Here is a 10,503-nt window from a genome sequence, read left to right as displayed (position 1 = left end):
GGTCATTTTGAATTGGGCGATAGCATGTAGAAGAGAGCTAGGACTGTCGTCACCTAAAGGTTTAGACGAATGGATGTTAAAATGCTGCCCTGCCTGAACCTCCTCAGAGCCCCTCAGCCTGGTACAGCAAGCCGTGCCCGATTTCCATCTGCCTTCAGGAGACTGGAGGGCCCAAAGAAGCCAGTGACACCGCCACCCCCTACCGGACCCCTCCGCAGACACGGATTGTGGTGATCACCTCTGGCTACAGAAGCCACGTTGCTTGGTCCAATATGCTTACAAATATTAGGATGGCCCACATGCATTCTGGGTGAAGCTGATGAAGCCCTGGTCTGCAAGGGTTCTGCAAGGCTGCTCTCATAAAACAAGTGAGGCATGTGATAAAGATTTTAATGTACTTATAGACATAAGTCAGTATTTGTCTAACAGCTTGGAAAGGATTGTCTCCTCAAAACAGGGCAGTTGATCCCATTATTTTCTGTTGGTGGTTGGAGGGTCAAAGAAGAGAAGGTAATGTAGAATCTTCTCCCCTCCTGAGGGAGCGGGAGAAGCTTCAACGGCATTTGGGTAGCAGCACGGACTATATGTTGTTAGTGCCAATCATTTCCCCGTTATTGTCCCCAGTCTTCTCACTGCACCCACCACCCCCAAATATTCCCATTCACTCAGATGTGTGTTGGCGCCTAGTCTGGGCCCTGTGAGATGGGGTAAGAGTTCGGTGCTAGAGAATCCAAAAGAGGAACCAGATTTTTTGTTTTGCTGGTTCTTGCTGGAGGCAGGTCAGTGGCAGCTCCGCAGAAGAGGTACCTTTCACCTGAGACGGGACGCGCTACAGGTAAGAGGCGGCCCCAAGGCTTGGATGGAATTCTTTGGGGAGCCAGACCAAAGCCCCGCCCTGAACTGGTGCGGACAAGGGGAGGACCCGGGGGCGTGGAGGCGTCACGCGCGCAGAGGCGTCAGCCCCGGGCCCTGCCCTCGCGGCCAAGGCCTGGGCCCGGCGCCGGGCTGGGCGGTACGGCGGCCCGAACCCGGCTCGCGGCTCCGCGCATGCTCGGCCAACCGGTGTCGCCGGGCTCCCGAGGCGCCGGAAGCAGCGGGAGCCGCCTTATGGCGCAGGCGGGAAACATCGGCCCGGGGGCCGAGGGGCGGCGGGGCGCGGGCGCGGCCCCGGGACGCGCATCCTGGCGCTGGGCCCTGGCGCTGCTCTGGCTGGCGGCGACGTGGTGCTGGCCCCGGGCCTCGGGCAGCGCCCCCAGCCGCCGCTGGCCGGTGCCCTACAAGTGAGTGCGGCGGCGGGTGCGCGCACGGTCGGGGTTGGCGCTGGGGGCGGTTGGACGCTGTGTCCGGTCACGCGACGGTGCGCGGGCGGCGCTTGGTGAGGCTCGGAGCGCAGTTTGGAGCAAAGTTGAGAGTTCGGGACCCGCAGCGGGTCGCGCAGCCCTAGGAGGTTTCTTCCTCTCGGGACGCCGGAGCCAGGCTCTGGGCAGTCCCCAGTCGAGGAAGAAAAGGAGTAATGTTATTTTATGGAGTGACTTAGTAACTGATTTCTTGAATAGTTTAGAAAGACTTTAAATATCACATCTATTACTTACTTACTGCACTGTCCGTTATTACTGCGTAACATTTGGCACAATTTACAGCGTGACCAACTCGCCCTGGTGTGGCCGGGACTTCCCAATTTTGGCACTAAAAGTTCCGCGTCCAGGGAATCTCCTTCTCGTTCAGTCCCGGGCAAACTGGAAAGGATGGTCACCTCGTTTATCCACTCTCTTAAACTCAGAGGTAGGACGCTGGTCATAAATCGAGGACAAATGCTACAAACCTGCGAAGCTGATTTGAACCTTTAACCTGGAAGATACAGCCTAGGACTGTTAGCTAAACATAAAGAAAACTTGCTGTCAACATCAGGCAGGAGAAAGACCAGCAGCTTTTGAAAACACAAGTATTTTGCATGACAAAATAGGAACTGCCAGCTGTTGCCGAACCTAGATACTAGTATATTCTGCTCACTGAATGGTTTGCACCACTTTTTTGTTTTGCTCGATATACTACATGAAAAGAGAAGTTTGTGGTTGAAGCTTGTTTTCTTGAAAATGTTAATAAAATGTTTGTAAAAAGTAAAAATTATTCAATAAAACGAGATTGTAAATCTAAACTATTTGATTTAATGTTAGGGCAAGGTGTTGACAGTGGCTTGTGTTTCTTTAAAAGTCCCGGGTATTAAGTACATGCCCCCATCTAATCCCCTTAGTTGAATATAATAATATTCAACTTTATTAAGTTCACACTTAAATTAGGTGTTTTAAATTACCTTTGACCTAAAATAGATTTTGCTGTGGGTAAGTGAAACCTATGTGTTTTTTTAAACCAGTTAAGTACCTATAAAACAGTGTGCCGAAGTGGCATAAACTTTTGGAAGAGTTAATATTTTTAGTTAACATCAATATTTTAATTTCTTAAAATATAAATTTTTGTTGATGTGTTAGGATTGTAAAACAATAGATCTGGCTAGAACCTTAGGGATCTAGGATTCTTGGAGGATGGAAGCTGCTGTTTATTCTTCTTTCTCTTCCAGTGCCAGGTATAGGTGACAAGTAAGTGTCTTTTGAGCTGAATTCAATCACAGTCCCCCTCTAGTCCTATCGCTGTGACCTTTTCTTTGCCTGCGTTATTGCAGTCACCTCCTCGTGATGTCTCAGCTTTAATTCGGCCTCTCTCCTCACACTTCTCTAATTCATAAAATAAGATTCTATCAGATCTGCTACTTAACATCCTTTAAGCTCAGCCCTCCCCAGTTGTAGGATTCGGGGGTGGGGAGTGGGGTGGGGGGGAGTTACCAGTCACACTTTCTTAGTGACAAAATGACAGTCCCTGCCTTTTCTCTCTCCACTGCTGCCCTGAGGCCTGAATTCTGGTCTTCTGTACCTACTGGAGACCCTTCAAGTGTGCCACGTTTGTTTTATCATGCTTAACATTTTGTTTCTTCTGTCCTAACCTTCTCTGCAAGTGTATAAAACCCTTAGGCCAGGACTTCATCTCTTTCTTTGCCCTCCCCACCCCGACCCATCTCACACGCACACTGGGTAAAAATGATTTCTCCCTCCTTTGTGCCCCCAGGACTCTATTTCTTTAGCACCTACCACAGTGCACCTCATTACTTGTTTAATGTCTTCTCAGCTCCTACCCAAGGCTCAGTGAGAAGGGAACGGCATTTTAATTTTTGTTTCCTTCCTAGTATAGTGCCCTATACATAGTAGATTCTCAGTAAATATTGGTTGAATGAATGTTGGCTCATTATTAAGTAAATATAAACTGTATCCCACTAATAGTTATCTTTGAATCTTAATGTAAGGATTGTTTGGAAAATTAAACACATTGGAAAAATATTCATTTATTCTGTAAACATTTGTATGTGTCTACTATGATAAGGTCTGGAGCTATAAATATTTTAAGACATGTCCCTGCCTTCAAAACTTGTCACAATGGGAGCGAGAAACAGGGAAACTTGCATTTATCAAAGTACAGTTTATCATTTGCTATTAAAGACATCATTGGAAGTTCACAGGATAACAAATAAAATGTAAGTTTATTCACTATGGTCTGAACTTTGACTGTTTTCCCTAAGAATGTTCCTGACAATGCATTTAAAATCTTTATTCAGAAATGTGTGAGAAGAACTAAATTCCCGTTAGAATCTAAGTTGATGGTTTCTTTTTCTTTATTAGACGCTTTTCCTTCCGTCCAGAACCAGATCCTTACTGTCAGGCCAAGTACACTTTCTGTCCAACTGGCTCACCTGTCCCAGTTATGAAGGGTGATGATGTCATCGACGTCTTCCGATTACAAGCCCCGGTATGGGAATTTAAATATGGAGATCTCCTGGGACACTTGGTAAGGATGCATCTTGATCTTGTAACTTTGGTTAAATGATTGGCTGTTAAGTTGATTTGAGGGAGTAATCACTATCAAATGGCTGGTTTTAGATCATGTTTATTGCTGTTCCTATTAGCGTATTTAAAATGAGCAGTCAAAAATAGTTATTTCCAGTTTTTGTAATCTTGACAATAACAAATGTAATTATTTTAGTTCCTTTTGATATTGTGAATCTGAACCCTCCTCCTATACCCAGCTCCTGGAAAGTGAGAGGGAAGGGGCCAGGCGGGGAGGGAGCGTCTCTTGATTTCCAGGCCCTGTTGTAGGCTCTTTTCCAGGTTGGGTCATCACCTTGTGAGGTATATAGAGTTCCTCCCTGAGACTGTGGCATGGAGGCTTCTCATACTTACTCTAAGCTGTAAGGAAATTACGAGCATGCCCACATAGCATACTTCCCTCCTATTTGAGATGAGCTGCAGTGGCCAAAGCCAGAGTGGACGAGGGCCCGGAGTTCGTGTGGCTACAGAGTGAACGTGAGAATAGCAACACAGGGGAGGAACAGCTAAACAGTTAATTCTGTGTGATGTGCCACAATTTCTCCTATCAGGTTACCTGGACCCATGGTTACTTCACAAATTTTTATACATATATTATCTTTACACAGAAAATTATGCACGATGCCATTGGTTTCAGGAGTAAATTAACTGGCAAGAACTACACAATGGAATGGTATGAACTTTTCCAACTTGGCAACTGCACATTTCCCCATATGCGACCTGAAATGAATGCCCCTTTCTGGTGTAATCAAGGGGCTGCCTGCTTTTTTGAAGGAATTGATGATACTCACTGGAAGGAAAATGGAACATTAGTTCTAGTAGCGACCATATCAGGTAAGTTTCAGAAATATGGCAGTATTTGATGATTGCATCCAAATCCAAATGAAAGAAATCACAGTACTTCCACTGAGGATATGTTAATGGTAAACTGTATCTGAAAAAAAATTTTTAGTGATGATAAATTCAAATATTTTTATGTTGAAAAATAACAGTTACTACTCATATAGACTTTGGACACTGTTCTGAGTGCTGTACACATATCACATCATTTATCATCACAACTCCCTGAGAGTTACTGTTATTTTTTCCATTTTATAGATAGCGAAAGTAAGGCACAGAAAGGTTAAATTTATACAACTAAGTAGGTGGGGCTCCAGTCCTGGCAGTCAAGCCCCTGGGGCCATTCTCTTAACCACTTTGGTACATTGCCTCCCAAAATGTATATACTCTTATACATTTGAGGCCCCTTTGAACAATTTAAATATTTTTTCTCTGAGATTTCCTGTTCTTTCCTGTATGGGTGAGTTGCTGAAACAGTTGAATTTTGCTGCATGTGCTGCAGTGTTGGTTAGTGATGAAAGGAGTTCAGCAGAACTTTCATCAATAACTTGTTGTGTGACCTTCAGTCACATTTTACCTTATCAGCCCTTGTGTAGAAGGGGGATGATACCACCATAGCATCTTAGAGGTAAGGACATTGCCCACATGATTTATAGAATACTGCGTTATAAATTGCTGTTCCCCAAAAAAGTGGAAACATCTGAAATGAAAGCATTGTTTGTGACAATAATTATTCAGTGAACTCCAGTACTTGAGAAAATGACCACACTTTCTACTTATATAGCTCCTTACAAATCATTTTGAGGTGTGTTAACTCACAGTTCAGTGGAGATGATAAAATACTCTTCTTCCTTCCACAAATAAGGAACTAAGGCTCAGCCAGGTAACGTCACTGACCCATCTCTCAAGGTCACAAAAGCTGGATACAGCAACACCAGGACTAGAACTGAGGTCTTTTAAATGTAACCTGGGGAATCTTTCAACTGAATACCCCATGCTGTTTTCAAATCTTTTCGCCTCCTTTCTAATCAATGTAGTACGAAGCCATCCGAACAGTACAAAAGTCCATCCCTCATTTAATAATGCTCAATAAAATCAATAGCTGCTCTTTCTTTCATTCCATGCCAGTTCACTTCTCTTTCTCCCTTTTCACCTATATCATTAGCTGAAAGTTCATCCTTCTGACATAAATCGATGATAATGTGAACAAGTATTCACTACTTTTTGTGACATAGTTTGTAACATACCAGTACTTAAATCTTTTAAGTCATCCATCTGCCTTGTGATTAGTCCTGTTCATTGACCTTTCTTCATGTTACAAAATAGTGTTTTAAAGCATTTTTATCTCTTACATACAACAGTGGCTTTTCAAAGTTGAACTAAGAAGAGTATCCCGAGTTCTAAGAAAACAGACTTTATATTATTCCACAATTTTAATTCCGTAAAATTGATAAAGGCGGCCACTCTTATTTATCTCAGCAAACATGAAGTATTTATTTTATGGACTCAAGTTGAAGTAACCAAAGAAAGGTTTGCACACAGTGACAAAGCGAAATGTTGGGGCCCAGCTCCACTTGGCATTATAAATGCCCAGATGAGGGTTGTAACATTCAGAGTACGGTGTTATCTAAATATCTGGAGAGATTCTTCTGGTTGGGTACAAGGCAGTAGGAGAGAGGGTTAGCCAGCCTAGGCTGTGTGTAGTCTATGAACTCAGCCAAAAACGTGTCCTGTTTAGTTGATTCATTGGAGGTGTGGGGGAGGGGATGTCAACAGCATCCCAGCAGCTGCAAGCCCAGGGATAAAGGGACATGCCAGGTCTTTCAGGGGAAGGGGCATGGTATGGGTTCCTGTAACAGTAGTAAGCCAGCCTTCTAGAGTAGCTGCTCCTCAGGCAGCCAGTCATACTTTGCGTATACCGACCATACTTCGCGACACAAAAGCTCCACATTTCATCTGCCTGTTTTTCTTACACCAGCTTTGCCCATTCACCGTTTCCTCTTCTACAGTTCTTTCTTTGCTTTCCTTTTCTCATTTGCCTCTGAATCCGAGATTCAGTGAGTAGATAGATTCAGTGTGGGGTAGAGCTTCTGCATTTGTGTAATTTCACTTTGACTATGGCTTAAATGTTGTAGAGTTAGTACCTGAGACTTGTCTTTGTACTTCAGAAATGCCTTATGACTTAAAGAATGGAATAAAAATTGGCCAAGCTTAGATTCCTGTTGTGAAATGCAGGTTTGGAAATTCAAAACTATTGTTTACTCATGCGCATCATGGTCTTAATCAAGTTAGAACATTTTACTGAAAACTAACATTATTAGCTTTGATGTTCACATAGGTTTTTTTTTTTTAATTTTTTTAAACTAGGAAACATGTTCAACAAAATGGCAAAGTGGGTAAAACAGGACAATGAAACAGGGATTTATTATGAGACCTGGACTGTCCAAGCCAGCCCAGCAAAAGGCGCAGAGACGTGGTTTGAATCCTACGACTGTTCCAAATTTGTGTTACGGACATACAAGAAGTTGGCTGAACTTGGAGCAGAGTTCAAGAAGATAGAAACCAACTATACAAGAATATTTCTGTACAGTGGAGAACCTACTTACCTTGGAAATGAAACATCTGTTTTTGGGCCATCAGGAAACAAGAGTCTTGCTTTAGCCATAAAAAGATTTTATTATCCCTTCAAACCACACTTGTCAACTAAAGAATTTCTGTTGAGTCTTTTGCAAATTTTTGATGCAGTGATTATACACAGACAATTCTATTTGTTTTATAATTTTGAATATTGGTTTTTACCTATGAAATACCCTTTCATTAAAATAACCTATGAAGAAATCCCTTTACCTAACAGAAACAAAACATTCCCTGGCTTGTAAAACCTTAATTCTACTGCTCTTCTTTTCTCCAACCGCCAGCATCCCAGTTTTTCAGGGGGTGATTTTACATTTGTGGATTTCTTAGTCTTTCTTCCTTGGGGCAGAAAGATAAAATGCGTGTCAGCAGATTTGTTGCATATTAACATGTCAGGACTTTTCTCTTGGAAAGAAGCTGAAACTCTTATTATATTGGCCAAAGTGAGCATGTTAGGTGATCTTAATTTCAATTTCCAAGTCTTTGTTAATGTGGAGAATCATGGTTCATATCAGGTATGTAGGACTCAATATTTTAAAGTTGTGCATATGGTGTGCCCAAGATTTTAAAAATACCCTGAGAGATATTTTCATGGTGGGAGCTACTTTTTCTGGTCATTTAAGTTTTTTCTAGGAGTTTAGACTGACTTTACTGCTTTTCTAACCTTTGGATCCCAGTCTAGTTGCATTCCATTCACCTAACTTTAAAGATTTGTTTGAACACCATACCTGGAGTGGTTGTGCTTCTTTCAGATGTGATAAACAACAGTGTTAAAGAGCACAAATTTCTGGCTACCATTTTGGATCTAGCTAGTAACTGGCTTTTGTTTTTTAAGCAACTTAACATCTCTAAACCTTAGTTTCCTTATCTGTAAAATGATTCGTCTATTAGCATTGTAAAGATTGAAGTCGTATGTGTTTGGCATAGTAAGGTCATAATGAATGGTAGCTATAATGATTAATCAAAGAACAAATTGTCATCCTTGATCTTGCCTAATGTAGTTTGTGGGCCAGCCTTTCCTGGGTTTGTAATCACCTGGACCGAGCTGGTAGTGTAGCGCTTCAGCGATTCTTCAAACATTTGGAGCATCGAAGTAGCTGGCTGCAGACATGTTTGGGTGAACAGGTACCTTCTGACTCCACTGCTTCCTGTAGTTCTTCCTCCCACTAAAGCTGCCAGTGCTGTGGAAGAGGGTGCACTTCCCAGAGATAGGACAGATTTTTGCTAAGGATCTCCAAGTAGCTGTGTTTTCGTTAGGGCCATCAAACAAGTTTTCAGGGTCCTTTAAGCATTCGATAATCAATTGAGTATCTTTCTATTCACGGAAAAAAACACCAATCAGTAAGATGATGGAGCAGAGATCAGCAAAAATAATCCATGTGTTATCTTTGGACCAGTATCTGTCAACCAAATGTTACTCATCTATGAAGAGATAAGTACAGGAAGCAGTTAGAAACTTTTAAAGAAATCTGTTGGGGTATTTTTGTTTCTGTTGGCTCTAATAAAAAATGTATTTTGTATTTCTTTGGTCTTATTTGTCTAGGAATTCATTTTTACTGTATTTTTCAAAACTGTAGGCCCCACAGACTGGAAATAAAAACCTAGTCACCACAGATAGCTTGAGAAACACTGCATTACACCATTCTGCCTACTATACAGAGGTAGTCTTCCTCAAATACATAAGGAAAACTTTCAGTGCTTCCCATTTAGCCTGTCTACTCATGTATAGTAGTGCCTAAACATTCCTAATTAATATTGCCTCTTTAAACTGCTGATTGTCTTCAGAGTATGTCACAAGAAAACTTGAATCTTAGCATTATTACCATCTAGTGGCTAAACTCGGGCAACACCAACTTCTACCTGATTCTTAGAAAAATTACTCAGGGAAAACAGTATTTTGGATTTCTAGAACTGCATCAGAGTGACAAAAAATTCTTGTACCAAGTTTGTGTCAACTATAAATCACAGAACATGATTCCATAGCAAAAACAAATGAGGACATCTGTATGTGGAACTTATTTTTATTATAAAAGCAACATTCGAATAGTTATATTTTAAAAAGCATTCAAGATTTTTTATTTTCCCTAAGAATATTAATAAATGAAATTTTGTGAAAGTACCACACAGATTCAGGTGACTATAGCACAGAGAGCATAGCATTCACTTAAGTACTTCTTAAGAATTTATCAAACCTCTAAGATGAAATAGAGTTTTCAAGTACAGATGATTCAAGAATATGCTTTCAAAACTATAGTTGGGAAACCAAAATATGGCCAGACAGAAATTTGCCAACTAAATTTTGCTGCCCTTTGTGCAATATAACTCAATATGATTAACTTAATCATAACATAAATGTGGTTTCTATTTTGCTGTTGTTATAAATGTATAAAATTTCCTCTAAGAAACCATTTTGTTGATTATATTAGGGCTTTAGAATAAATGATATATCCTCTGTCATTAATTGGCTCAATATTAGGTAAGTACACCCACAAAATACATTTTTGCACATAGAGCAAAACAGTCAAAAGGTGAAAATAACTAATAAACTTTAAATATTTGGAACCCTCAATCAATATTGGCTTTTTAAAAATAGGAAAGAATATACCCATCCCCCCCTCCCATCTGCCTAACACCCGATAAATGTCATTCCTACATGTGCACTTAGGTGCTGATTAGTGAAACCAATTTGCTGGTGAGTACATGTGGTGGTTATTTTTCCATTCTTAGGATATTTCACTTAGTAGAATGGGTTCCAGCTCTATCCAGGAAAACACAAGAGGTGCTGTATCACCATTGTTTCTTAAAGCTGAATAGTACTCCATGGTGTACATATACATTTTATTAATCCACTCATGTATTGATGGTCACTTGGGTTGTTTCCACATCTTTGCAATTGTGAATTGGACTGCTATAAACATTCGAGTGCAGATGTCTTTTTTATGGAATGTCTTTTGTTCTTTTGGGTAGATGCCCAGTAATGGGATTGCTGGCTCAAATGGTAGATCTACTTGTATCTCTTTAAGATATCTCCATGTTACTTTCCACAGAGGTTGCACTAGTTTGCAGTCCCACCAGCAGTGTATGAGTGTTCCTATCTCTC

At 41.3% G+C, this 10,503-nt stretch overlaps 1 protein-coding gene across 1 annotated transcript; it reads left to right on the top strand.

The window, feature by feature from the left end:
* Positions 1 to 1,047: 1,047 nt before the first annotated feature.
* On the top strand, positions 1,048 to 8,900 carry CLN5 (ceroid-lipofuscinosis, neuronal 5). The gene is made up of 4 exons (XM_012637768.1): positions 1,048 to 1,280; positions 3,726 to 3,891; positions 4,538 to 4,763; positions 7,137 to 8,900. The coding sequence occupies exons 1-4, from the start codon at positions 1,048 to 1,050 to the stop codon at positions 7,646 to 7,648; spliced, it is 1,137 nt and encodes a 378-aa protein (XP_012493222.1). The 3' UTR covers positions 7,649 to 8,900.
* Positions 8,901 to 10,503: the final 1,603 nt, after the last annotated feature.

The sequence above is a fragment of the Propithecus coquereli genome, unplaced genomic scaffold (assembly GCF_000956105.1).
Source record: "Propithecus coquereli isolate 6110/MARCELLA unplaced genomic scaffold, Pcoq_1.0 Scaffold123, whole genome shotgun sequence".
Lineage (NCBI taxonomy): Eukaryota > Metazoa > Chordata > Mammalia > Primates > Indriidae > Propithecus > Propithecus coquereli.
This window is presented reverse-complemented; position numbering and strand designations above follow the sequence as displayed.

Excerpts from the sequence above, each read along its gene's own strand:
- CLN5 (XM_012637768.1), top strand. The coding sequence starts at position 1,048 with ATGCTCGGCCAACCGGTGTCGCCGGGCTCCCGAGGCGCCGGAAGCAGC. Across the intron at positions 1,281-3,725 it reads CGCTGGCCGGTGCCCTACAA|ACGCTTTTCCTTCCGTCCAG; the intron begins GTGAGTGCGGCG and ends TTTCTTTATTAG. Across the intron at positions 3,892-4,537 it reads GAGATCTCCTGGGACACTTG|AAAATTATGCACGATGCCAT; the intron begins GTAAGGATGCAT and ends ATCTTTACACAG.